The sequence below is a fragment of the Hippocampus guttulatus genome, chromosome 23 (genome assembly GCF_054856545.1).
Source record: "Hippocampus guttulatus isolate MCC_2025c chromosome 23, RoL_Hgut_1.0, whole genome shotgun sequence".
Taxonomy (NCBI): domain Eukaryota; kingdom Metazoa; phylum Chordata; class Actinopteri; order Syngnathiformes; family Syngnathidae; genus Hippocampus; species Hippocampus guttulatus.
Genome location: NC_141283.1, coordinates 5,286,179 through 5,314,048, shown reverse-complemented (window position 1 = coordinate 5,314,048; position 27,870 = coordinate 5,286,179). Strand labels below are relative to the sequence as shown.

At 48.9% G+C, this 27,870-nt stretch overlaps 2 protein-coding genes across 4 annotated transcripts; one reads left to right on the top strand and one right to left on the bottom strand.

Moving 5' to 3' along the window:
* Window positions 1-258: 258 nt before the first annotated feature.
* On the bottom strand, window positions 259-16,318 carry LOC147185864 (CD2-associated protein-like). Of its 2 annotated transcripts, none has more exons than XM_086104194.1 (19): window positions 15,936-16,318; window positions 12,182-12,339; window positions 10,453-10,621; window positions 9,674-9,774; window positions 9,203-9,329; window positions 8,938-9,116; window positions 8,227-8,314; window positions 8,031-8,125; window positions 7,032-7,130; window positions 6,818-6,871; window positions 6,516-6,552; window positions 6,299-6,361; window positions 5,812-5,959; window positions 5,602-5,711; window positions 4,839-4,954; window positions 4,292-4,375; window positions 3,289-3,479; window positions 2,997-3,060; window positions 259-2,772 (listed from the first exon to the last, which is right to left on the bottom strand). In XM_086104194.1, the coding sequence occupies exons 1-19, from the start codon at window positions 15,937-15,939 to the stop codon at window positions 2,731-2,733; spliced, it is 1,929 nt and encodes a 642-aa protein (XP_085960320.1). In that variant the 5' UTR covers window positions 15,940-16,318; the 3' UTR covers window positions 259-2,730. The 2 variants fall into 2 exon arrangements, with proteins under 2 accessions (XP_085960320.1, XP_085960321.1); XM_086104195.1 differs by lacking the exon at window positions 15,936-16,318 and adding an exon at window positions 14,277-14,358.
* On the top strand, window positions 10,582-27,790 carry LOC147185863 (tumor necrosis factor receptor superfamily member 21-like). 2 transcript variants are annotated; one of them, XM_086104192.1, is made up of 9 exons: window positions 10,582-10,677; window positions 10,778-10,872; window positions 12,700-12,822; window positions 17,756-18,158; window positions 20,177-20,840; window positions 20,970-21,530; window positions 24,389-24,654; window positions 25,546-25,783; window positions 26,400-27,790. In XM_086104192.1, exons 4-9 carry the CDS (start codon window positions 18,132-18,134, stop codon window positions 26,627-26,629), a joined length of 1,986 nt encoding a protein of 661 aa, XP_085960318.1. In that variant the 5' UTR covers window positions 10,582-10,677; window positions 10,778-10,872; window positions 12,700-12,822; window positions 17,756-18,131; the 3' UTR covers window positions 26,630-27,790. The 2 variants fall into 2 exon arrangements, with proteins under 2 accessions (XP_085960318.1, XP_085960319.1); XM_086104193.1 differs by lacking the exons at window positions 10,582-10,677; window positions 10,778-10,872; window positions 12,700-12,822; window positions 17,756-18,158 and adding an exon at window positions 19,570-19,977.
* Window positions 27,791-27,870: the final 80 nt, after the last annotated feature.

The following is a 27,870-nucleotide window of genomic DNA, read 5'->3' as shown; positions in this document are numbered from 1 at the left end:
GAATCCGGAAAAAGCCCCAAGCAAGCGCACAACCCGAACTCTGAACTGTGAGACACAAACACGAGGCTAACTTTCAGTCGTAGTCATGTGCATTTCCTCAGGAATGCCCTCCCTTGCTGTGAGAATATCTTTCAGTCAATATTTCCACAAATATGCTTTTTTTTTCTTTTTCTCCTAGCTTGAAACGAGTCTCACGTGGTCCTCCGACTGTGAATGCCAATCAAGTTTCGTGGTGCAGAAATGGAGGCAATATGCATGTCAATTTTGATAGTAAATAGATATTTATTTATATTTTGGGGGTGGGGGTGGGGGGGGGGGGTCAGCTCATGCAAGGATACAATTCATGTAAACAAAATTATTTAGAAATTCAACTCGTAAATGTGCAGATTTCGGCGTTTCTTGGTGTCAATCTCCGGAATGTACAGGATAGAAAAATAAAGCGCAGTACATAGGCGACATCCAACGGCTCTCCCCGATCCCTCTTGCCCACAATGTGATTATCAAATCGAGCAGCCGTGTCGTCAAAAGGCGAAAAGGGAGACGGCATCCGACATGTCAGGCACGGAGGCGACGAGCATTCATATGAAAACACAATTGAAGACCACCGACGCCCTTTTAAAGTGTGCAAGTTGATCCGCAACACAAAAACAAAACGGACGATTTGGAAGTCGCGCCCTTAAGACACTGGTGACGTTTATCATTTTTTAAAAAACTGTTCACGACAACAATGATAATAATTCAAACTCGGTCGTGCGGCACACATGAGCAGGAGGCCCAAAGGGGTGTTTCAAGAGCTTTTTTTTTTTTTTTTTCTCATCTTGGTGCCCGGCATCATTAGCATCTAGCTATGATGATCTTATTGCTTAAAAGGCAGCCTGCTAACGTGTTCGGAAATTGCTTTAGCTTAAGAAAATATTGCGCAGAGCAGTCTGAGACGTCGGTACATTGTGACATCGCCACCAAGTGTTCATAATTCTACTTCTTCCTTTTATAACTTTGCTGCTGTGAATTGGGAATTTCTCCATTGCGAGACTAATAAAGGTTTTCTTATCTTAATTTAAATTTGGGGAACTGTACAAAGCGATTTTGTTAGCTTTTTTTTTGGGGGGGGGGGGGGGGTCAGAACCTGGATATGCCACGTGTATCAACGTAATCATTTTTGACACCCATTTCAACAGCAAACAACCAGCTTATTGCTAATTAAAATTCTAGAGACGGTTTGGGAAGATTGTCTTGAACAAAGTAGTACAGCGGGTATAAGATAACTTTTTTTTTTTTATAACAAAAGTACGATTTTTGTCGGTGTTCTTCCAGTTCTCTTTTCACTATTTGGAATGTGAACCCTGACCCAAAATACCGAGAAATATTCGAGCCATCCTGAAAACAAGAATTTATCAACACTAAAGAAATTGGAGTCTTAAGCGTAAGAAAATAACGATGAAATATAACGTGTCATAATACCTCGTGTGGCTGTCAGGATATTGTCAAGTTCAATTTTAGTTCAAGTTTCCCCAAATACAACGAAATAGTTGATGTTTTGGTACCTCGACGCCACCATGAAAAGCGACAGACCAAAATCATCTCACCGGGAGGGCTTTGAAGCAACATTTTTGGGCGAAAGACAGTGGCCGCTGTTAACATTTTGGCATTTTTGGAAAAAAATCACTCGTTAAAATGTCTTCATTCTCATAAGCTCATGAAAATCATAGCCCCCCCCATGTGGCCCAAATAGCTCGTTTACAAAAACACAACTGATGAGCAATGAACAGGCTTTTGACAAATCACCACAAAAACAGCGAGACAAGTTATTTTGTTCACTTTGAAAAAACAAAAACAAAAATAAAAGGGGGGGGGGGGGATAGACGAGAAGAAGAGGTAGACCGGACCACCTGGGAGTTGATGGACGGTGGCCTGAGTAGAACAAGTAAGCAAGCCGCAGAGATGATGAAAACGAGACTCCGGCTTTTCTGTATAAACATCCTTAGGCACGAGCCAGAAAAACTCCTTTCTTCCGCATGTCGGTCGAGTTTAAAAAAAAATATACATACACAATATCGAGATGGGATATTTTCGGACTCCGTCGGGGTAAATGTTAAGCTCCAGAACGACGCGTACAATTTTTTTTTTTTTTTTTTTTTGACAGGCACAGTAGTGTTTCCCTGGATAGGAATGCTAGAAAATGCATCCAAAAAGAGCGGACAAATATAGAAGAGAGTCAGCGTCCTCTGGGACGCTGCAAAGAACGATTCAATTCCAGCAACAGCAGGCGCCTTGTTAAGAGGAGAGGGGAAATGATCTGTCCTGAGGACCAAATGAAAAAAGAGCGCTTTGCAAAGTTGCGGGAGAAAATTAGGATGCTCCGCTTTGTATGGAGTCAGTAGTACTGAGAGCGACCCTCTGTCGTGAGGCCGTTTGAGAAGCGCGGGAGGGGGATGGAAAAGACACAGTAGTTTAAAGTAAGGCCTCGTTTTTTTTTTTTTTTTTTTTTTTGTTGGCAAAAAAAAAATATACATTTGTAATTTAATTACATCGAGCTTGAAAACAAAATATGTGCAAAAAATTCAATCTCACAAATACGGGGAGGTGAATTTGTAGATGTGAAAATGATTGCACCGTCTCTCTGCCCATTCAACTGTCTGTTGGTCGTCGTCCTCCCCCCAAAACCCGGCTCTCTCGTTGGTCGTCAGGCTAGAAAGCTGGACCTTGAGCTCCCCCGCCCCGAGCTCAGCTTCACGTTGAGTGGACAGCCATCTTTAGCTTATCGAGCTCCATCTGAGACGACACGGAATGCAAAGCGCTCAGAACCGAGGTTTAGACCCACACTCCGAGCCATTGTCTTGCTTCGGGATTTTGGATTTCTTTGGGCGCGAGTGTTTGCAACATGTGCGCGAATGTTGTTTGTGGCTGTCGGCGAGGCCATCAATAATGTGGCTTGATCTCAAGAGCGCGCTCCATGCGGAGAAGGCGGCGTATGTGGTTCGGGGGATCGATAGTACCTGCAGGGCGACGCGCTTTTGCCTTTCCTCATCCAACTCTCCACGAAGCTCTGTTATTTCTTTCCTAGAAATAGGCACAAACATACATTTCAATTGATTGCCCTCGTCGACGCCAAATGTGTCGGCTGTTGTTTCAATCGCTGCTCTTTGCCAGATCAGCTTATTACGTGCGCAGCGACTGAAGTCATAGCAGCGCTTGAGTTTATAAAAGCGACCCTGCATCTTAAGATGCCGCCGAAAGAGAAACTTGGGTCGTGCCTTCATTTCCGCAAGTTTGCTATCAAAGAATTACATTTGCTGGGCCTTGAACAGCTCCACTGACAGCAGAAGATCCTTCATCTGACTTCTGAGCGCTTCCATCTGGGATTTGGGATCCTCCCTTCCCTGGAAACCGCTTTCCGAGCCGGAGGCTGCGGCCGCCGGGCCGGGTTTGGCCTCCACGCTGTGTTTATGCGATGACGGCGACAGGTTGTGTGCGGAAAGCTGCGGAGGGAGGATTGGGGCGAGGGGTGTGGGGGGGGGGGGGGGGGTGCATGATATTTAATTTCAGTACTTTGGAATTGACTATGAGAGAAGTGAAAATAGAGAACTTGAGCCAAAACGGCACGAGAGGGAGAAATGAACTCCAGAAAGAATGGTTCGCATTATAAGGGAAATGAGAGCGTAAATGACAAAAAAAAAAAAAAAAGAGCAGGACCCTTTTGAAGTTTAAAAAAAACAAAAAACAAATCATTCATTCTAAAAATGATATGCGTTCAATGCTCATCCGTCACCGATGCAAAAAGTGAAGTTCATTCTCCGAGAGGCTCTCATGACCCTAAACGGGAGATTTTGGTGTTCAACAGCTTTCAGAAGGAAAGAAAAATAAAAAATAAAAAAAAAAGTTCACCGTTCACATTAGTGTTTGTATTTTGGCGTTTGTTTTTGGAATGTGGACGATTAGATCAAAAAAAAAAAAAAAGATTAGACATCGGAATTAGGGTGAATGAAGTCAAAAACTCCTGAGCAAGTTCCAAATTTCCGAGTTGCTCCTAATACTGTGTCATCAGTGATGTCAGGAAAAATTGCTCCTTTGCAAATCGGAGGGTGAAAAATCAATCCCAAATAATAATTGCAAAGCGATGCGGTGCCCCCGAGCACACAGTGCTCACAATTGATGTCTGTGAAAGCAGCCAATTAAATGAGGTCTCTGATAAGAAAAGTACGGCGTTAGCTAGCGACCTTCTCCACATATGAATGCACATCGGTATGATTAAAAAAAAAAAAAAAGCAGGTAAATAAGAAATCCAAACGACCTTTCTGGGTTCCAGAAGCTTTAGTTTGCCGCCATCCTCCTCGTCGAACTTGAGGGATTTCTCCACGGCGTTCTCCTTGTTGGGCTACAGGGGGGGGTTGTTCTTTTTTTTTTAAACGATTTAGGAAGGACAACAACAATACGACTACTCCTAGTACTGCTAACAAAAAAAAAAACAATGTGAAATGATCCATATTTCAACACGTATGACGTACGGATTTTTGTCGGCTATTTCAAATGTGGCGACGCGAGCCTCGGCTCGGAACAATTACAGGAGGCAAGAAAAGCAGTGGGGCCGCCTCAGCGTGAAAGATGGCCAACCGTTAAATCTGCGTTTCACCGCGTGCGGGCATGATTGAAAATCAATGTGACGATTGGGGACTCGTGTCCTTGAGAAGATGCGCTCATTTGGCAACGGCAGCCGCCGAAACAAACAAAGGCGCAAAAAAGGTTCGGTACGTCCATGCCGTCGGAGCTTTTTTTTTGGAGCGCGTGATTAAAGCAACGCGTAATTGTTGAGCACGACGAGCGTCGAGTGAGGCGCTCACCGAATGCCCTCCGCCGAATTGGGCGGGCAACCTGCGGCCGGTGATCTTTGGTCTGTTCGCGGTGGGATGAGACAGCTTTTCTGAGTTCGGGGAAACCTCATCGAAACTCATCAGAGCTGTTGAGAGAGTAAGAGGTCAGAGATAAATATTGTTCGGGGGGGGTTATTGGAAGCTAACATTTGACGGTTCGAGAAGAAGTCCAGTCAGCGCGAGAATATTTTTCCCGTGCGCGCCCGCTCGTGGGAACGCGGTGTCACACGATTGTCTGGCGGGGGTGTAAAAAGGAGCGCAAAAAAATGCGGATTGTGCGCATCCGATCGACGACGGTCATGGCTCAAAATGACATGACGGTCGATCGGCGAGTTCGATCCGCTTGATGAGAGTGGCGTAGAGTCGAATCGAAACGACACCCGAATAAAATTGAGCCACTTTGTTGAGCCGCAACTGTGGCGTTGAGCAGGTCTTTGCACCTGCGTCACACTAAACTGCTCGCGCAAGAAAACGGGGACGCCGACTATTGCATGTTCTTGTATCATGACAACTTGTCAGACTCGCTGTTGCTGAGCAGAGAAGTGCCCCCCCCCCCCCCCCCCCCCCCCAGCTCCGCTAGACTCTGCAGTGAAGGGCGAACAGCGGATTTCAGATTATTTCCCATCTCCGCTTAAATACTTAAAATAAACCTTTGGAGCTTGTGGGACACGCGTGGCTCAAGTCCAAATTGTGAAAATGGCAATTGGGAAAGAAAAATAAAATCGATACATACGTGATTCCAAGGATTTGTCCCCTGTGTCCATTGAGGGTGTTTTGGGCTTGGGGGGAAGCAATAGGTCCAAGTCTGGCTTTGGACGAGATGTTGGCACTTCCCCATTATGTCTGGGGGGGGGGGGACAAAAAAAAAAAACAAGAAACCAAATCACTCCAGAGATCGTTCGAAATAGCACAATGCTGGGAGAAAAGAAGACATCGGACCCACTTCAAATTTGGTGACGGAGTAAGAGGCTTGTCTGGCCGCTTGGGTGGCAGGTTTGCCGGTTTGCCTTTGCCAGGAGGCGGGACGGGCTTTTTGGGTGGGAGCGGGGCCGCGGGCTTGTGTGGTTTTGGATCTGGCATCGGCTTGTCAACTGAAATGGAGCAAACGCATTCGGAGATGGAGAAAACCACGCAAAGCCACTAAAATGCCCAAATTGTCAGGTGAAGTTTGGGGAAAAAAAAAAAAAAAACCAAACACAGAAAAACGTGTTTTATGTCAACGATAGCAACGAGCTTTTTGCCGGCGTCGGCGTTTCCTCAAAATACTTGACGGTAAAGGAAAACAAAAAGCCAAATGTGTAACATTCGAGACGTATCATTCTGATTGCATGGCAGACATTTTGCGGTGGAGGCGTGAGCCTTAATTGCCCCCCCCCCCCTCAACCCCCCAGGTTACTGCATCCGATAAATGAGAATGAAGGGAGGTGTACCTTTGTCCTCTGGCCTGATGGCGTGAGGCTTCTTGTCAGCGCTGGGAACTTCTGGTTTGAGAGCTGTTGAGGAGCATGGACCCCAAAAAAAAAAAAAAAAAAAAAAAAAAAAATGTCGGAAGGTACCGCAACCAACCAGTTGTGGAGTCCAGGATAATAGTTTGTTCAACTCTTGATCAAGTTCCTTCGGAATGAACGGTGTGTCGCAGGCGCTTACCGATGTGTTTTGACGGCGGAGGGGGCTTCTTTGGTTTCTGAAAGAAGAAATAGAAGCAATGAAAAGTCGGCGGCAGGAAGTCAAGTCTCCGGAGACTCAATCGGGAGTCACCGTGTCAAACTGTAAGAAGATAAGAGCATTTCTTTTTAACCGTAGCATGACGACTATTCAATGAAAAAGAAAGACGTCCCAAACAAAGTGGACGGCCGCTCTTAACGGGCGCCCTCGCTGCCCGACGTCTCCCTGCGCGTTCCTTCAAGAGCACGGTTTTTTTGGGGTGACAGACGTGGCGGACGTCCTACCTCTTCGGGGTCGTGCTTCAGCGAGGACTTGCGCGACCCTCGAGATAAATAAGCCTGAAACAGATTGGGCATTGATCTTTTTATTGGTTTGCAACAAACATACTTTTGGGAGTTGTCGCCAAAAAGGTTCAGCCCTGGTTTCAGGGATTTTTTTTTTTTGTGGAAGGCCCGTCAGAAAGATTTGATCGAACTAACTTGCTGTGTGTGACCTTACCTCTTTTTCGCCCTCTGAAAGCATGACGACAAAGTTGTCCGGAAAGACGCCTTCCTTGCCTCCCACTTCTCCTCGCCACCAGCCGGGCTCTCCTGTGTCCTGTCGCAGAGAAGGGATGGAAATGTCAAAAGGCGCCCATCGATTCCACGACGGACAACTTGTACGGTCCGGTTAAGGAGGTAAACGCACGAACACGGGGGGGAAGACAAGTGGCCGGGAGTGCGCTCACTCACGAAGCCATCTAGGAACTAGACCGCAGCTTTGTAACCGCGCGACTGTCCCTTGAAAAGATTGCGGAAAACGGTTGCTGGAATGAAATCAGGAGCAAAATGGATTCGAATTGAAAAACAATGCTATGGACCACCTTACGCAATTGCGATGCGAGTGACCCATTGATTGACCATTGACAGATTCATCAATAAAACAAGTGGAATTAAAAATGCGGGTTTCAGTAAAGTTATTCTATAGTAATATATATCTTCAAATCATGTGTGTAAATTAAAAGCGGAAAGTAAATATATATGTCTGTCATTTGAAGCCAGAAGACACTTCCCCCATATTAATGATGCAATGATAAAAAATAAAGTAAATGGTCAGAGTGTATGTCCAAATAACTCCACTTGGTGGCAGCAACTTGCCACGCTAATTCTTAGCTTTTGCCTTTAGGCCAAGAACACAACCAAATCTGCGCAGAAGGGGGAAAAAAAAAAAAAAGTCAGAATCGACGGAGGTGATCTAAGCAACTGTAAATTGTAATCGCACCGTTCACCACCAGAGGGCAGAATTCCCTTCTGTCGTATTCTCTTGGCAACTGCAGGTACTGTAGATGTCTATATTGTTGTTTTGTTTTAAATAACTTATCTTTTGAGTTCACCGATGGTGGTCAGACCATTTTGTGGGTTTTGAGGGTCTGAAAACGCGCAGGTGACGCCGGTTGAAATGATAACTTCCCGAAGTCATTCGTATTCTTGTGCATTCGGACACCGAGCAACATCTTACCTTGCTGATGATCGAGATGATGTCATCCTCGCGCAAAGTCAGTTCATCCTGATTTGTGGCTTCCAAAGCGAAGGTGACCCGACAGAAGTCTTTAGCTTTGGATGTCGGGAATGTGAAGATTCAGAAGAGGAAGTATAGGATCGGAAAAAAAAAAAAAAAAACACGACACGCGCAAAAGGCCGGCAGGTATTTTTACCTTTGGGGTTGCTCTCTCCGTCGCCCCTCTGCATTTCTGTCACGTTGGCAAAGGCGGGCTTTGCGGCTGATGGTAATGAAGGCAGTGGCTGAAATGCAGCAAACGTGAAAGATGGAAATGATTGATGGCACGTCAATGGACAAGGGACTTCATATGGAAAAGCTCGTACAGCATTAATTGCAAGAAAGGAGTCAAAGGAAAATGAAAACGTGGTTGCTACAAAAATAGGGGCACCTTTGCAGGGTGCTTAAGTTCTTGAGGATTTGGGCGATATAATCAGCTCAATCATCCAAGAGAGCGTTTGAGAAAATGGATGGGTGGACCGATGCAAAAACACACCCAAGTTGACAACCGATGCAACGTTTCCTTTCGACATCGCCAAAAGGAAACCTCCAATTGCAACTGCCGGTGCGTGTGAAAAGCCAGGTGAGCGCTCATACGTGTGCCATGTTGTCTATTCAATGCCGAATGGAAATAGCAAACTCAGTTTAAAAAAAAAAAAAAAAAAAAAGAGAGCATATGCGCAATGACTGTTGTGAAGAGATAAGAAGAGAGAGAGGAAGGGGGGGGGGTTATTATTTCGAGATGTGGAGAGTTGAGCACCTCCAAAATTAAAGCCATGCAAGTCAACACAGAGCTGCGTGTATTGTGAAAAGCGGACGTCCTATACTTGCCAAATGTAACGTGTGTTGCGACCGTCATCAAACTCACATTTTCCTTTTTGTCTTCTGTATCCAGGTGGGGAATTCGGACCTTTGATTTTACCGAGCCTTCTTTGAAAATGTCTCCAAAACCAATCCCCTGGATTTTTTTGGGCTGGACAATCGCTCCGTTGCCCGAAGCCGGCAGGGGCGATGACGGGGTCACTGCGTTCTCCGCGCCGTGTCCATCTGCGGAGGAGATGCGGTGAGGGCAAACGGGAAAAGTCAGCGACCAGTGGGCGAAAAGGTCTCTCGGCCGGCTCTCGGCCTCATACCGGCCTCTTCTGGGGTTGTGCCGTTGGAGTCTCCGTCTTCTTTCGCCACGTCCAGTTCTTTGACAAAGTTGGAAGGGAAGAGTCCTGACTTGCCGTTGATGACGCCGCTCCACCAACCCTCTTCGACCTGCGCGCAAGGAGAGCCAATTCGGGACGACCGCCGACGACGGCTAACCTGGTATCGAGTCCTCAATATTCGCGGAATTGCAAACTGTGCAAAAAAAAAGCTGTTTTTCGGTAAGTGAAACATGACGCTACTTTTGTGCGCGCTTCTCTCTGACTCGCGCTCTACATTGTTTCGCCAGAACACCGGAAGGTTCGCAATAACCTTTCGGAACCTATTCCGTGACAAACACGCTCATCGGTGCGTCAAACGAAACGTCTTCCAGCATTGTCGGATAAAGCAGACGATAAAGAGTCGATTTGATGCAACCCGCTGGCTTCTTAAAAACAAACGATGGGAGACAATACCTCTTCGGTGATGTCTACGATATCTCCCGCTTTTAATTCCAGTTCATCTTCGTTCTGCGGCTGATACTCAAACAACACTTTGCACTGTCTCTTCTTCAACTCTGTGAAAAGAAGGTAGGCAGGTCGTAAAACAAAAACCGGCTATGTGACTTCAGCTCTGCGCCCTTTTTTTTTTTTAAACATGTTCATACGTGCAGGGCTTCTAGGATTAGAAAAAGGGGGCGGTATGAGCAGTGTCAACATGTAAAATGTCGGAGGAAATGGTGAAAACTATTTGGATCTGCCGTGTTCAAGCACAGCAGCCAAGGAAATGGTTGACAAAAAAAGTGAGTACTTGGTTTAATCACTTTTAATCAATTTTCTTGCAGTGTCATTCTGGAAGCGCATTTTTAGGTCTTGCCAAATAGGCAGCGCGTGATTACAAACGGTACAATCTTTCTTTCTTTTTATCTCAGCCTTGGGCTAAAATGATTTTAAACTTGTGTTTTATCAATTCCATCATTCGACACTGACCTTAAAATGACAGAGAATTGTTGGAAACTTCACATTTATTAAAAAAGAAATAAATATATTAAACAAATTTGATATATATATATATATATATATATATTTTTTTTTTTTGCTCGACCCTTGTAAACCCTCTGGACTTCGTGACTTCTACAACGATGTGTCCGGAGGCGTTTCACCATGTTAGGCAACATAAAAGTAAAAAAAAAAAAAAAACATATGGATTGACCTGTATTTTTTTTTTTTTTTTCATCTGCAAAGGTATTCCTTACTCTTTGTGGCAGCCGTCGGCCGTGGTTGGAAACCACCGGTAGGGATCCCGATGGTGCTCATCCTCTGAACCAAGTTGGCAACGTTGCCGATGGACTTCTCTCTCTTCAGAGGCTGAGCGGATTGCTCTTTGGGTTCATGTTTCATTTCCTTGGCCTCCTGTTTGATTTCCTTGGAGAACACGAACATGATGAACATTTAACGTTTGAGAAATTGGTGTCGTCGAGGTGTCATCCCCGTTTCCCCAAAGTCGAAGCTAAAACCACACCAAAATACACGTCCCACCGCTGACCCCTTTATCCTGTTTTCCCCCCCCCCTCTCTCTAGCTACCCTCTGTCCCGCTAACTGACCTGTTGAGCTCAACCCGACTAGCCGAGGCAGATGGCCGCCCCGCAGTTTTTTTTTTTTTTTTTTACAGTTGGTGAGTTTTTTGTTTTTTTTTTTTCTTGCCTCTGTTACCAACTGTTTGCGCGTGCCGGGTTGTTTTGTTCTCGCAGTCACTCTTTAAAGCATGTCAGTGACATCATTCGACACAGCAGACAATGACAACGGCAATTCATCGATGATGAAAAGCGATGTCAAGGCCTCTCCCGGTTCCTTAAAAGTTCCCTTTCTCCATCCGCGCATTCTCTGAACGGCTTTTCCTTCAAAAGGTCCATTTTGGAATCACGCGTGTCAGGAAAACAAAATGAGCATCGTCAATGGTCATTGATAAAATCAAACATTGAACCGGCCGACATCGTTTGAATTTGAGGCGAGTGACAAACCATCCCAAATTGAAGCCGAGACAACCACAGCGTCGGTGCGGGAACGTTCTATTTCGCTAAACAATGGCTGGGTTTACCGCCCGGCTTCCTGGCTCACGCTGACTTCGCACTTCCATGAAATAGGAAGTTCGCTTCGCTTGCGCCGTGTAAGCGTGCGCGGCTGCAGGTGTGTGTCCCGACGTCGCTCCCGCTATGAAAACATAACCCGACAGATCATTCGGCCACAGCCCTCACGGATTCTACGCGTGCGCGTGAATAATTGGGGTCCCTCGGTCGACCGCCCTTCTCAATGCGATGTCGTGCAACTGTCCAAAGTGACAAAGGAAGACCAAGAATCGCGATCCGGGGCAAAAGAACCGCGCTCACGTGACCCGAGGATACTTTAAGAAGATGCATGGCAACTAATCCCGGTCCTGGCAGAGCGACGTTTAATCTCTTTACCATTTCGTCCCGAGGCAAGTCTCCTGCCCCCGTGCCGTTCGGCAGTCGCAGCAATGAAAAAAACGGAGCCGCGGGTATGACAAACGGCTTCTCGGATAGCGGTAGCCTCAAGAAAAGTTCCAAAACCGCCGGGGTCTCGCTTCTTAGCGGATTATCTATCCAAACCCGGTCTTCGTCGCAGATTAGCGGTTCGACTATCGCGGGTTTAACGACGGGGGGGGAAGCAGCAGAGGTAGACGACGGTCATGGTGCAACTCTGTGAGAGAAAATCTCCAAGTCAGATGGCTCTGGTGGTAAAGTCATAAAATGTCCCCGCCGACAGTAAATCAATTGGACGCGTTAGAAATGTGCAGGGAAGGGATTGGTCGCTACTTGAACCTTGAACTCAAATACACCCCCCGTCAACTAGATGTCAAGGCAAACAACAGGTCGACATCGGACGAAGCAAAGCGGATTTCGCAGATGCCGGCTCATTTAGAAGAAAACAAAGAAATAGGATGGCGTCTTTTCGCCTGCTCTTACCTTCACAAAGTTGTCCGGAAAGAGTCCTCTTTTGCCATTGAGATCTCCTTCCATCCAGCCGTCCTCTTGGATGCAGCGCACGTTCTTGATGAGGTCCCCCTTTCGCAAGGTCAGCTCATCCTCATGGAGCGCTTCGTAGTCAAACTCCACCACCACCTCTGCTCCGGAGACCAACGGGAAGGAGGTCGGAGAGAGGAAAACCAAAAAAAAAAAAAAAAAAAGGGGGAGGCCAAGTGAAAAGGAAGTCGTAACTCATGCGACATGGAGGGTTCACACACACACACTAGAAAGTAAAAAAATAGCAGACGTAACACAATATAAAATAGACATTGGAAATGAATGAAGATTGATGAAGTGCTAATCGAATAACTCGAATAAATGTAATATTTCCAGGAAATACTCAACATGATGAAGGCAGAGATGGAGAATGATGTCTTTTTTTGGAACTGAGGACAATATAGTGACAAGGGTCCAACTAATGAAACCCGTCTGCTTTTTTTTTTTTTTTTTTTTGGCAGCGGTTCGCGTCCGCAAGCCTTGCTGCCTGCTCCCCTCCGGCCTTCTTGACTCCAGCCGAGCTCACATCGAGAGTCTGCGGCGGAGGAGCCGGCGCGTGGTGCGGCAACGGCGGGTCAAGCCAAGTAAGTTAACGGCGTGATCAAGTAGCACCTCGGGTTTAATGTCACGCTTTGATTGGCGCAGGAGTATCATGGCATCCATTTTTTCTACTTGTATATTCACCACACTCTATGTTCCACTTCGTCTCTTATCATAATCATAATAATAATAATAAAAACCAAAAAATGGCGGTGAAAACACAACATTCCCGGTGATGGAAATGTTCTTGCACCTACCTGAAAAACTAGTCGTAGTGCCTGTAGCAATACGCCGTTGTCAAATATCTCAGCTGCTCAGTGTTTGAGCCCAATCGGTGCGCAGTCGTTTCAAACTAGCTGTGGGTTTCACGAACCGCCAGGCAGATAAGATCTCTGCGCGCGTTGGTTTAATTTGCATTTGACAACGAAGGAAAAGCAGACTAGCGATCGCCACGGCAACTATTCAGTCAGATGGCATATGGCTTTCATTCCACGTTCGCTCTCAAGGTGGCTGGCAAAGTGGCGGGATTGTGTTGTTCAGTCATCTCGGCGGATGTCCCAGAAAAGCAGTCCCAATTATTAAGACACTTCTAAGCTGTCAATCAACCAAGAAATCAATACTGCACTGTCGGGCTGCTTTTATGGCACGCGATTGACAGGCATGTCGCCCGATAGTGTGATGGACTGCGTGCATGCAAGGCAGCACTTCCACGTCCGATGTCGCAGTGCGCTGAAACTTCCGGCGCGGGGGAGACTTGAGCGCACCGCAATGTTGGCGTGACGTAACGCTAACCCCGGCTGCGTCCAAATGTGCACGCTCTACCCGATGTAGTGCGCAAGTCGAGGGGTTACGCCATTTTGTCGGGGTGGCCTACGGAGAATTAAGGGAGGGCGTCGATGTTTACTCAGCGATTTGTATGCCAACAATGCAACGCGAGCAGTGAAACGAGATGGCGCAAGTGCGAATATCAAAGCCATACACCACAGAAATTATTCATTTGCGATCTTGTCGAGTCGTCACAATCGTTGCCGCTTTTGAGTCGTCGTCGATGTGCAAGGTGATGCGCGGGGAGATTACAGGCCGCAAGAACACGCGCAGCTGCTTCTCTGCATGAAAGCCGGAAGTCTCCGGCTCACTTTCACGCGTCGCCGTCTGTCAGGATGTGGACGTTTCACAAACCTCATGGCTTCAATTTAGACCGCCTCAAGGTGACTTTTCTGGACTTGAATCCACAATCGTTTTGAGAGCAAATCAAACACGAGCGGCGACAAACAAGCAACAATGTCTGTGATAAGGAAACCAAAAAGAGAATTGAATCACTAACATTGTTTACACCGACATATTGGCTGATTGTATTTTCATCCTCAACCGCAATTTTATAGATTTAGTTTATTAGTCATTAGTGTGTGGCCATCAAAGCTAGAGAGAGAGAGAAGAGTCACACACAAACACGGCCGAAAATCCCCTCAGCCAGTTGCCAACTGAGAAAAAGCAATACCTGAGTGAGAAGTCCAATTTCTCCAATCCAATTGGGAAAAACTAGAGCGCGGGATTTAAATGAACACCAGCGCCGAAACACATTTCAAAAAGGTGTGCTTATTCCAAGGTACGGTGACGTTTTTGAGTGCGTTGTCAAACACGACTGTCAAAACGATCCACGTTCACGCTATAGGTTTAATATCTGTTTGCCTCCGTGTTGTTGTTGAGCCACGTTGTCACTTTTGTTTTGATAGCAGCACGTCGTGGTTTTTTTGCGTGTGGGTTGTTTCAAATGTAAACATGAGCTCAAGTCAGACGGGACATGTCTCCTGAAAAGAAAACAAATGAGCTACTCCAGACTTTTTGTGTGAATTAGAGTTGTGTGAATCCGGCAAAATCTGTCTCCGACAGGTCGAAATGGAAAATCATCGCACTATTCTGCTTACTACACAAGTAACAAACATGCTTCTGTGAAATATCAACATTTTTGTGATTAGTTTAGTAGTTATTGCAAATCATTTTAGAACATTTTGAAAGAAAAGCAAAATGGTCTCCTCAAGAAAGCCAAAGTCAGACATTTTTTAAAAATTCCTTGCACTTTTGAGGAATTTTTAAACCCATTTTCATGTACCGCTTTGTATGATTGTTTTTATACCAGTCGGACAAGAATACACGCGAAGACCAGTAATCTTTCGAAAATACCCTTTGCCAACCATGTCAGGTTTCAAACCTGTTTTGCAACATAGCAAAGCTGAACTGCGCACAACCACCTGCACGTCTTCCAAAACGCACACTTCCCCGCCTCAAGAGATGCGGTAGGAAGGTTGCATAATTCGGCGCAGAAGGGGTCGCGTTAGGTGTGAAGCAGCTCATAAAAGCCAACCTGCCACCAAATCAATTTAACAAACTAAGAAAACGCGTCGCTGACTAAAACATCAGGACAAAATAGCAAGAGTATGAACTAGAAGCTAAATAGTTTCGCGTAGATTTCAATACAATGGTGTGATCGGACATCCATAGATCGATAGATATGATCAGTGCATATTCTGTTGTCCTAACTCTCGAGTGACAATACTGATCGTTTACTCCTACGTTGTAAGACCGTAACCACACAACTACACGCGAAGCCTAATTTCAAGATGAACACTGCCATTCACACAAACGAGCCAAGAAATCAGTTTGAGAAGCGGAGTTGCTTGCCCGCATGTACATGGCCACACTAATATGCCTTGTCTGATCATAAAAGTGGGTGGAAACTCACGTCCACAGCCAACTTCACACAATTTAGTTCAGACATAAAAAAAAAAAATCTGTTTTATTGATCGGTGGCTTAACTGCAGATCGCGATTTAGACACGTTGGCAGCAGCAGTTGTTGTCGTTGTTTTTTTTTAGATTGTTTACGTCCACATAGCGAGTTAATGCAGGCAAGGAGGAGGCGTTTATTCGCTTGAGTTTGCTAGCTCGCTATTCCTCCCAGGCTAAGCTAACCTAAGTGGATTGCTTACTTTATTAACCAGCGTTCTTCAAACGCTCACGGTGTGACTTAAAGGCTTCGACGCGAGGCTGGAATGCTTCGCGGGGCTTGACTTGTGCACGATGAGGCCAAAAGCAACGTTTGGCTTTTTTTTTTTGAAAGCACACGCAAACGACACAAGCGCCACATCATGGAAAACTCACCCATTCCTTTCCTTTTGCGCAGCCTTGGCTACCAAACGTTGCCAATCGATTATTCGGCAGGTTTGCGGCTAACTCGAGAGCTACAAGCCGAGAAGATGGGCGTATAAACGGTTAACAACTACGATGCGGTTGTAATTAGGGGAAAAAACAGAGAGCCGTAGATCCATTCGCCCTTGCCCAAGCAGCAGCCTCCCTTCTTGTCTCCTGGCGGTGCTTCAAGAGTATTGTGCAGGAAGTTGAGCAGGAGTCTCCACCTTCCTTGGACATGCCTCCATCGCAGCGGAGCGACTGCCACCAAAAAACGACCAAACTGCGCGCAACTTCGCGACCTTTCAAAGCCGGGGGAAAAGTTCGGCCAGATGAATGGTGGAATTTTGATCCCTGCTACACAAGTGCTCCACCAGGGGCGTAGCCAGATCATTTACAACTGGGTGGCACAACGCTTCCGCGTATGGGGTGGGGGGTGCGTTCGTCTGTCATTCTTTATTATACCATCTCCACAATCAGGGTTTCATTCAATCCAAGTCCCGCATATCCACAAAATAAAATGGCCATCGCACTCATCATTGAGCGGGGTGGAAGGGGGACGAGTGTATGTGTGCATTTTATTTCATGAAACCATGACTGGATGGTATGAGAAACAATGACTTATGGGCCATGCCTGCTATGGTATGTAAATGATTATTTATTGATTGATCCGATGGTCCTAAGGCAGGCGGACCGAACCAGAAGTGTAGTAACCGTGTCAATAACTGACACGAGAATGGCGGACCATTCAAGAATGATGTTGGCGCGCCACGCTGTGGCGAAAAGGAGAATGGCAGCATCTGCGCCAGAGCCGCCCATGCACTTTGGTTGACGTGTGAACGCATGTCCCTCGAAAGATTGAGACCGAGTGGTCCAACTTGGTCTAACCCCAACACCCCCCCCCCCCCCCCAATCGTGCTCTGCAAAGCCACAACTACATCGACCGGTAACTACAGCTTGAGAAAATGTGGTGCCCCGCGGCCATTCGAGTAGTTTGTCCAGCTTGAATGTCACCGCTCCTCTGCAGGATGAGGAAGCAGAAGTGCCGGTCAGGATGTGACTCGATCCTTATCCCCCCTGTCACGCACTGTCATAACATTCTTGATTTCTCTTGGCGCCGTCGACCTTCCCGATTTCAAGCGGCATTGCTTTTCCATTCCCTACATCTGCTGAATTTGACCTACTTCTCATCCGGATTTTCCGTCTTGTGCAATGGCAAAGTATTACACTTCATCTCCACCATCCTTGTGCTTCATGTCCACTCCTCTTCGTTGCACGTGCGAGGGAGGCAGATGGCGCTGGACTTGCTTATCAGCTGCTGCTATTTGCGGCGATGCCCGAGGCTGTAAGCGTGACAGCTTGTGTGTATGCTGAGCGCCGCTCAATGGGCCAAAACAGTGAACACGTCATGTCTGGGCAGAAGGATGCTAACTGGATGGCAGACTGCACAGAACAGATGACTGAGTGGCTTGCTCAAACAACCATGTTTTGCCCCACTGACACATATCGGACGAGCGGAGAGGTTCGGCACTTTCTGATAATAAGCACCTGCTTGAATGCAAGAATGCCTTTGTTGATTGTTTGAATGTAAAACTGCTCTTTAAAAAAATGAGTAATCCAGAAACGTTGGGTCAAATTAACCCGAGTGGCATTTGGTCCCGAGAGCGTACACTTTTCCGGCTGATGCAATAATGAAACAAACAAAAAAAAAAAAGATGTGTACGTATATCGAAATGCACAGTAAATAGCACGAATGAGAAGCAGTCGTTCTGCTGATCTCTTCTTCCCGACAGGAAACTCAAAGCACGTGCGTCCTTAACCACGCCCCGCCGGCGACGTCACCGCGTCCGAGTCTCCGCGGTGCTCTGCGGCGAGAGGACCGCGCCGCACTGCTCACTCAACGAGCGCGCGACGGGGCGAGGCGGCGATGCACGCGTGGCCCTCATCCGTCACGGCGATGGGACCGAGCACCGCGTTCTTTGTGAGACGAGCCCTCATCCCCGACTCCCTTCAGCCGCTCCATCCGGGGACCCGGACTAGAAAACACTCTACTCCACTTGAGGAGAAGGATGACGAGCGGAGAGACACCCAGAGATGAGAAGTGTTGATCTTGTCAGCTTGGGCAAGGACGTTTGCTTGAGCCTCATCTGAGTCCCGCACATCGACACCATGTCCGCCATGTACATTTCTGCAGTGGTGAGTGCATTCATTTTAATCTTTACCGTCTCGTTGCATATTCTCAGGATTCCTTCAACAGATTCTCATTTTAAAGGGCCAGTGCCTATTTTCTCTTCCCACATCCGTTTCCAGTCTATTCCAGACCGAGCTTCAGGGGCACTGTTCCTACATGTTCACAATTTTCAATCACAATGACCATTTATCCGACGCGCCCCCCCCCCCCCCCCACATTATTAACATCTCATCAGTATCCAGTTATTCCACTGTGGGCGAAGCCATACAAAGGCTGTAACAGTGCTGTGCTTGTTTGCCACATTGCGCTTGTGTTGACCAAATTACTGGAAATATCAGTCAAGTCTTTCTCAACTCATCGCTTGTCACCACAAAGACATGGTCTGAATACTTTTTGTAGAGCCAAAAATCTCTTAAGAACCGCAACTTGTTTTTTTTTTTTTGCACCACTGTTGGTTGAACCCCACTGAAATGAATTGAATTGACTTAAATCGTTCCAGTCTCCCCACAAAAAAAAAACGTGAATGTTGTTGTTTTTTAATAAGTCCAAATAATCTTGTACTTGATCAAAACAGGCAATAGCCATAAAATAGAATGGAAAGCCTGAAACAGGTTGTGCGTCATGAATTAATGCTGTAATTCAATTCGGTGCGTTGATCCTTCTGTTATGCCGGCCTTGGACACTGGGAGGCGATACTGTGTCAGTGAGTGAGTAGGTCGGTCGCTCGGTCAGTAAGTAAAGTAAGTTCGTAAGTATCAAGGTGTTCTATTTTTACTCACTGATACAAAGCGCTTCACAACCACGAGCAAAAATTGGATGAATGCCATTATTGGTAAAGCAAATAACGGCTACATTTATCTTTACGCGCTACTACAAAATAGCAGTTCACAACTAATATTTATCAACATGGAAATTTTAAATAAATCATATCGTACCCACCAGAGATGCTAATGCAGAGGCTAGCACCCGAGATTGTGAAGGTGTTGGGAAATAAATGTATTAGCGTTCCTTGTAAATTGTAAACGTAAGTGGGTTTTCTTTATCCGACTGTGTCCTCCCACAATTTCGAAAGCAGTCAGCCTAGCGATGCACGGCAAAGAGGATGTGTTCAAACCACAAGCTTGTGTCAAGTCATTGGCACGATGGATGAGCACTTAGCAGTGTGACACATCCCCCCCCAAAAAAAGAAAAAATATCAAATAAATCTTCAATTAGCCTTTGTCGGCGATAAATTCACAGTGAGCCAACCCAAACAGTTCCCTTCCTTGTCCGAGCTGAAATGTGCCGCGACCACGGTGCGAGGAAGGCATGCGGCGCCACAAAACAACAGGTGCTTCTTAGGGTGAACATGAGGGGGGGGGGGGGGGGTTAGTCAGCGAGGAGGAAGCGGCGAAGGGGGGGGGGGGGCACGTGCATGCCCCTATCCCGAACATGTGTGCACATTAAGCCCTTCTTTAATTAGATAGCGATTGCCGCCCAATGTTGTTGTGACGCTCGCACGCAAACATGCACGCGCGCGCCTCTTTACGTCCACCGAAAGCGTTTGGATTTGGCCGAGGAGAAGCGTTTTGGATGGGCGGACGGACGGACGGACGGATGGGGTGGACTAATATGTGGCTTTCAGGGTGGGCCGAGCTGGCGCGTGTGCCTTCTGGCCGGCGACCGTGTCGGACGAGCCTGAGAAGGGGAGCGTGCCCTGAGTGGATTAATGCGCTGTGCTCCATTCCTCTAAAACAACCGCTGCGTCCGCAGTGTGGGTGAAAGAGATTTCCTGTTGGATACCCGCACAATCTTCTGTTCGCCGGCCGCATAGGAACATTAAAGGCAAGCTAGGACGTGCTGTTTCGATAATAATCTGGGGGGGGGGGGGGGGGGGGAAACAGTGGGACGATATCTGTTTCCTTTTCTTCATTCGCCCCCCCCCCCTGCCCCTGGTGTTTCTGGTGTAGGTTTCTTGAGAGGACAATGTCTTCCAATTTAAAACAAACAAATGTCTTTTTGAATCTTGCCGTGTCTTCCTCAGGTCCTGTGGACATTGGCGATGGAAATCTCAGCGCGGGTTTTGAACACGACTCACCCGGCTGAGCTGCCCTTCCTCTCCCCCCGCCATTATCAATACAAAGACCCCGATTCCGGCTCCCGGTTGGTCTGCGACAAGTGCCCGGCCGGCACCTACGTGTCCGCCCACTGTTCCTTAACCGCCGTTAGGGAGTGCAGCCCCTGCCCCGAAGGTACTTTCACGCGAGGCGAAAACGGCGTTGCGCAATGCCATCGCTGTCGGGCGCCGTGTCCCGCGGGCCTGCTGGAGAAAGTCCCCTGCGCCAGCTCCCGGGACCGCGTGTGCGCCTGCCCTCCGAACAGCTTCCTGTCGGCGGAAGGTCGCGCCGAGTGTCGGCCCCATTCTCTGTGCCCCCCCGGGACCAGGGTGAAAAAACGGGGTGGCGAAACGGAAGATGTTATTTGCAAGCCGTGCGCCAAAGGAACTTTCTCCGACGCCGAGTCGAATGCGCTCAAGTGCCGAGCCCACGCGGACTGCCGAGCTCGGGGGTTGACGCTGCTCGCGGCGGGGACGAGAGAGACGGATAATCTGTGTGGAGCGCCGCCGACGGCCCCCTCGCCCGCGGCCGCCGCGCAAAGACGCGACTCGGCGACATCGGAATCTTCCTCGTCGCCGTTAGATCGTCAAGGTGAGAGCTCGTCGAGCGTCGACGGCGTTTACGAAGCCCCGTTCAACCGAAGACCCTTTCTTGACTTGTGCCATTTGTTCTCACTCATCCCCCCCCCCCTTCGACTTTCATCCCCGCGTCTCCGCCCAGGCGTCAACGGACGTTCGGCTGCGATTCAACTGAGGGAAACTCAAGACGGGAAACTCGGGGCTGAAATTCGCAGCGGTGCGCCGAGCGCCGATGCGGCCGCCGGCGACCGCGCTCGGGCCTCGCCGCCCGCGCTCACCCGACAGCTGCCGCGCCGCGAGCAATCGTGGGATGAACCCAATTCTTACCCTCCGCGTGTCCCTAATAAGCGGACAATAGAGGGACTCGGGGGGTCGGAGGTCGGGACTGGAATCGGGAAGATTCCCGCGCAGCCGAACCGAGACCGAGTTTCCAATCCTAACCGACCCACCCGAAGAGGATCCCCGCGGCCCAGCGCCCCCGATCACTTCGATATCAACGAGCACCTCCCCTGGATGATCGTCCTGCTGCTCCTGCTTGCGCTGGTGGTGATCGTGATGTGCAGTGTGAAACGCAGTTCCCGCGTACTGAAGAAAGGCCCCGCGCGGGACCCGAGCAGTATCGTGGAAAGGGCAATTCAGAGGAAACCGCCGCTGCCCCCCGCCCACGTCAAAGAGAAGTGGATCTATTACTCCAACGGACAAGGTGAGGCCGCCGCTACGATGACTCGTTACGCAATCGTCTTTCATGACCCCCCCCCCCCCCCCCCCCCCGAAGGATTAATACCATTATTGGAGTTTCACGTCAGGCCCCCCCCCCCCCCCCCCCGTTAACGTTCTGTAAAACAATTTTGGGTTGTCGTTTCGGAAGTAGTTCCAGTCGTTTTACGACAAGATGAGCCTCCCTTTCGGTGTTGGAGACTCGCCGGCGCGAACCGAGCTTGTTTTTTTTCCCACACCGAACACCCGATAGTCTGGAAGCGAACAATATTGCCGTTGTACTGTCGAGAGGTCTCGCCAGCGCTTGGAGTTACATCCAAGCACTCAGTCGAACCCGCTTTCTGTATTTATCTTCCCCGCTTTCTTCTCAGCGTGACGTCCATATCGCGCTTTGCATTTGCCGCCGCGCCCGATGACTCTCTTTTTCTCCGTCTCCATGGCGCATTATCTGTTGACACGACGGCAAGCACGCAACAGGTGGAGAGCGCCGTTTCGCACGCAGGGAAGGAAAGAGACACCCGACTTTGAAAAACGGATTGAGGAGGAAAGAGCCACCCCTTCCCCTGGCTGTGCTCGGCGACTGACTGGAAAAATCTGGTTTCAGCCGCATTGAGTTTGGCTGTTTTTTTTTTTTTTTTTGTACGCGCGCAGGTCAGAGCGTTCCCTCGACGGGGAGACAAAGCGATGCGCAGCCTTGATAGGAGGAAGATAAAAAGACAAACGTTAAGACTCAGGAAGCGAGCATACGCGTCGTGGTCCATCCTCACCGGTCAACCCGGTCTGTCTGCGGACGCGCCCGTGGGGGGGGGGGGGGGGTGAGGGGGGGGTCACCGGCTCCTCCTCCTCCTCCTCATTTGGTGTTTGCTTGATTCGAAAGAGTTGAGGGGAAAATCAACCGTTTGACACTTTGCAGTCCTCCCCCAGGAGTCGAAAGCACTCTGCCAACATTCTCGGCCCTCCCGTCATGCCTTCCTGGAAAGATTCTTCCAGGAAGGCAAAAGGCGCTCCTGGAACTCTTCTGCCACACCTCGTACGTGAAGTCAAAGCGATTCCTCTTCGGCGGTAAACTCACCGAGAACTGTTGAAGCATTGTTCAACGCGCCTCCCAATTAAGAGCCAAATGCTTTCGGGGGTGATTTTCCCCTCGGTGGTCCGTTGCGCCGCCACGGCTGTTGTTTTCTGATGCCGTGACTCATCTGCCGCCCATGTGTATGTGTTTAACGTATGCGCTTGAAGAACAACGCCGCGCTGCCGCGTAGCTTGTGGAGCAATCGCGAGAAGAGCGTCGTAATCCTTTCAAGGTGCACGCTTGGCTCCCCTTGAAGGTTGCAAGGGCCCGTTTTACTGGCGTCGTTAAAACGGTGAGACAATAAACTTGAGAATGAAAAGGAAAGCTGCGAGATCTCCCATGAACTCGGTTTGCCGTTTTGTTGAGAGGCGACCGGAAACGTGAGTCATACCGGGTCGAGTATTCTCAGAATCTGCTCTCGTACGTTGTCCCCGTTTCAAGTTCAAGTAAACGTGTCGCATAGCCGACGATGCGAGGACGGCGGAACCGAGTGCAAAACGCTTTGCCCGCTGCGCATTAGCGCCGCGTCCGTCTTGCATCAAGGCTGTTCAATAATTCATGCCCGTGATGTCATCGATGCGCGTTGGGAAAAAAACGAGGGCCGTTAAAAAAAACAAAAAAATTGCGATGCTAGGAAAGAACCTCGCAAGTCGCGCTCCGTTGGAAGTCATTTAATTTGCAATATATATTTCCCAAGCAAGTTGGGAGAATGTTGTGGAAAAAACAAGATGAGACCCGCCCAGCGTCCTCCCTCGTTAAATATCCCCTCCGTTAATCATGTCGAGTTGCACATTCTGGCCCGGTGGGGGGGGCCGCCCGTTCGAATGGACCGTGTGCCGCGATACCGCGGTGGGCTTAGGGAGAAATAATTGCTGAAAGCGGGAACGCGTTTTCATCCTTCCACTATTTTCTGTCAGCGGCCCTGAACCGAAAAAGTCTGGACGCCCTTCGCGCTCAAAGATTTCAAAAGTCAGGCGCGGCGCGGTTTTAACCGGCTTCCCCTAGGAGAGCGAATCACGTCACGAGCGTTTTGCGACACAAAGGAGCTGACTCACGATGAGTTTGTCGGCTCTCCCGTTGGACTCCGGCGTCGCTCGTCATGGCGGCGAATGCTAAGAAAATGGCCGCCTCGATATGTGCCCTTCGCCATCTGCAAATTGATGGAGGGCGTGCTCCCTCGTGAGCACGTCTGCCGGCCGGCGCGCCGAATCATCGCGAGACTTTTCTAGGCCATCCGGCGAACAGGGACAGCGCGGCATTCGGAGCCGGGGGATTTCTCTGCTGTCACTGTCGCTTATCGCCAACCGGGCGGCGGGCGTTTGACCCGTGAGGCCGCCGCACGCGAGGTCCCGCGGCTCCGCGTGCCGCTCCAGTTTATTCATCTTCGCCCCCCGCCCCCCGTTTTTTGTGAGCGTTTGTGTCCGCGTGTGCGTGCGACATATATCCCCCACCGCCGACGGTTTAGCCATTTAATCTCTCGCAGTCATCCCGGATTTGCGCATTTTGCGTGTTTGCCCACTGCGGACATCAATTAGGGATCAACCCGAAGCTCATCAAAGTGGATGAACAATTTCACGTGTGTGCGCGCGCACTTTGAAGTCAAACGCATCGGACGACTCATTGGGCTCAGTAGAACAAAGGAGTTTGTTTTTCCGAACTATGAGTCGCGCTTCATTTCATCGATTCATGGGAAAACGATCTTGAAATGGATCTACGTCAACGTCTTTGCGCGTGTCCGGCCAGACGGCAAATCAACGCGTTTCCCTTTGTCTTAGGAGTGGACATTCTCAGAGCGGTTGCGGCTCAGTTGGGCCCCCAGTGGGTTGAGCTTTATCAGTCGCTGGCCAACGCCACCGAGCGGGAAGTGGCGGCCTTCTGCAGCGGCTACTCGTCGGATCGCGAGCGGGCGTACGCCGCGCTGCAGCACTGGACCATTCGGGACCGCGACGCCAATCTGGCCAAGCTGATCAACGCCTTGCACCGTCGGCGCCGCATCGACGTGGTGGAGAAGATCAGACTGGTCATGGAGGACGACCCGCAGGTAGGAGAAAAAGGCCGCAACACCCCCCCCCCCGCCGGAGCTTTTATAAACGTGCCGCTCTCTCTGTTGTGTTTGCTGCACCTGCTTCCCCGAAATGCTCTACTTTGCTCTGCTTCCGTGTTGACCGCTAATTGCGTCGTGCGGGTTTATGCAGTTAGAAACACAGCAGGCGCTCTCTGGTGTGACGGAGATTGCTTATTCTGTCAAAGCTGCGCCGCGCCACTGGGACGCAGTCATCACTGAATGGAAGAGAACCGAAGGAAATTCGAGCAGTGCTTACAATTTCAGTCTGGGGAGGGGGGGGGGGGTGGGGACAAGAGCTTCTCTCATGAGCTCATCTCCAAACCAGTCCTTACTGGTTGGAACAGATTGTTCATTACGGCTCCAGAGAGACGGAGGGGAGAGGGCGGGGGGCGGAGGGGCTTTGCACAGATACGAGCACCAGAGGACAATAAGAAGGTGCAGTGCATGGAGATAATGAAGGAAACATGGCGGTCACAACTTGACTCAAAAGATGTGCTTTCAAAATGAAAAAGACAAATTCATCTTCTCCACTGTATCTAGCTTTTAACGAATATTCTTACTCGACAACTGCTTTCCTCTTCGGCAGCTCGCTAAAGTCAAGCCTCTCCTTCCTCGAGAGCACTTTGAATCATGCCTTTGTCACATCCTGGCTGGATGACCGTCATGCACTTGATTTTGGAGTCGGACAATCCTCCATTCAGCGTCTCCAGTTGGTCCAAAATGCTGCTATCCGTTTCTCGTAAGACGGAGAGGATGGAGGCTTTCCCGAAGGCCGCTCCCTCTCTTTGCAAAGAACGTTGGGCAAGCCCCCTTCAAACTCCTTTTGATTCTTTGGCTTTTGACTCCAAACGATGTGCCTTCCCCCAGTTTGACATCAACCAGCTGATGACGTCGGTGAATGTAAGCCAAAGCCTCAGTCCCATTCACAAGCCTCCGGAGTCTCCCAGCAACAGCAGCGGCGGCGGCGGCGCCGCGGGTGCCGAGCAGTCGCCGGTGGACCGGACCAAGAGCTTCTTCCACGATGAGTCGGAACCGCTGCTCCGTTGCGACTCCACCTCCAGCAAAGACTCGGCCCTGAGTAGGAACGGCTCGTTCATCACGAAAGGTGAGTGGGCAGCGGCTCTCGTCTTCAACCTCACCCGCCGAGCGGGGGATAGTTCTTCAATTTTTACAGTTCTTCCATCCAACGTTGTTCATTTGTTCTGCATTTCACTTTCTAAATAGTCGGTGGATTCATTTATTGTCAATTATAAATGAAAAAAAAATCTGTAATGTAAAATATTGCATCCATACGTAAAGCGGTTTTACGACATATCTGGTTATTTAGAAATGAGAGCTTGAAATGGCTCCTGTTTCCTGGCCGTGACCCTCAACGAGGACAAGCCTGATAGAAAATAAATGGATGATGATCGCCCTCTTGTGGTCGCCATTAGTTTTGTACTTTGCCAACTGCTCGCTGGTAAACACTCCGGCGTTGCTCGCCCCCGCGTTTTCTCAGTGTTGTGATTAAGAACTGGGGAAAAAAAAATAAGAAACGAGGGAATAGAACCCGACTCACTTATTTTACTGAGATTATTTAACTTGTGAATTCACGTTCAAACTCCAAATTGTCTGTGAGCGTGTATTCATGGCTTCTCGGTTTATTCGCGGTTGCAAGGAGCATCCGGTGAGAAGTCAACCGTTTCCATTTTGTTCCCCCTTCGCCGTCATCCCCCCCGCAGAGAAGAAAGACACGGTGCTGCGGCAAGTCCGCCTCGACCCGTGCGACCTGCAGCCCATCTTTGACGACATGCTGCACATCCTGAACCCCGAGGAGCTGCGCGTCATCGAGGAGATCCCCGCCGCCGAGGACAAGTTGGACCGTCTTTTTGAGATCGCCGGAGTCAAAAGTCAGGAGGCCAGCCAGACGCTGTTGGACTCGGTCTACGGCCACCTCCCCGACCTTTTGTAGGAAAAGAAGACGCCCGGGAGGAGACCAGAAGGTCTTCTTCACATGTCGCCCCGAGAAAATCTGGTACCGTTCAAATTGAGCACAACCGTGACCCGTCGTTAACTTTATGCGCGAGGTTGTGAATGATTCCTTTATCTCGGCTCGGTCGTTTTCACCTTTCCTCTTCCTCCTATTCTCTATTGCGTCTTCTCTGTCATTCCTTCATTCACCCCGACACGGGAGGGGGGGGGGGGCGCAAAGTCCCTCCTTGGTGTCTCCCAAGCAAATGCATTCGATAAGGCCTTGAGTTTTATCACGAAACGAAACTTGAAAAGCATCCATCTCCAAGTTTTGTTTCAAATTTATGCTTCGGTGATTGATTCCATATTGGTTTGTCATTCGGAGGTCCATGTTTTTCATTGTAAGGGGGCAATATAAAATGTGCACACTTCGTGGATCAGACCGGATTCCCTGGCTGCTGGTCTGACGACAAAATCCCATAAACTGGAAAAAAACAACAACATTTGCTTGAACTTTAAACAAGTCAGTACATCGATATTGTTCTTGTTCTTTTTTTTTTTAAGAGACTTTTCAATCATGAAACAAATAGTACACCCATTTATCGACATATTATCCAAGATGTGGCTTTAGGCCTCAGCATATGTGCCTGAACTTGCGCCGATCTCCATCTTCATTGTTGTTGTTTTTTCCAGCCATTCTGCGTCGTCCCCCCCCCCCCCATTGCTCGGCATGACACAATTACGTGCTGCAATACAAGATATGCATACGCCACAGTCTACTTGAAATATGTCTACGTATGACTTTTGATTCCAAAGAAAGACGGAACGGACTCTGGTTTTCTTTCCATGTACTCTAAAATGAACTGAAAAGTAAACGGAAAAAAGAAAAACGCGACAGCAGCGGCAACGTTGGTCCTCGGCGTGACCCCCCCCCCCCCCCCCCCCCCCGGTAGCAAAGATTTCAAGATCTGTTGCTGTGAACTTGACCGAGGGACAAAGAGGAGAGTGAGGATGCCTTGACTCAGACTTCGTGCTGCGTGCCCCCCCCCCACGCTGACGTGTCAAAGATGAAGGTGACGGGGGCGGTGAGTGGATGATTTCACTATTCCCAAGCGGAGCCACTGCTTAAAATCCAACAATAAAAGCTCAATATTTGTCACAACGTCGGGAGTGGTGGTTACTCATGTGGCGGTCCTGAAGGAAATGCAGATTTTTCTTCACTTTGCGCGTGGTGTAACAAAG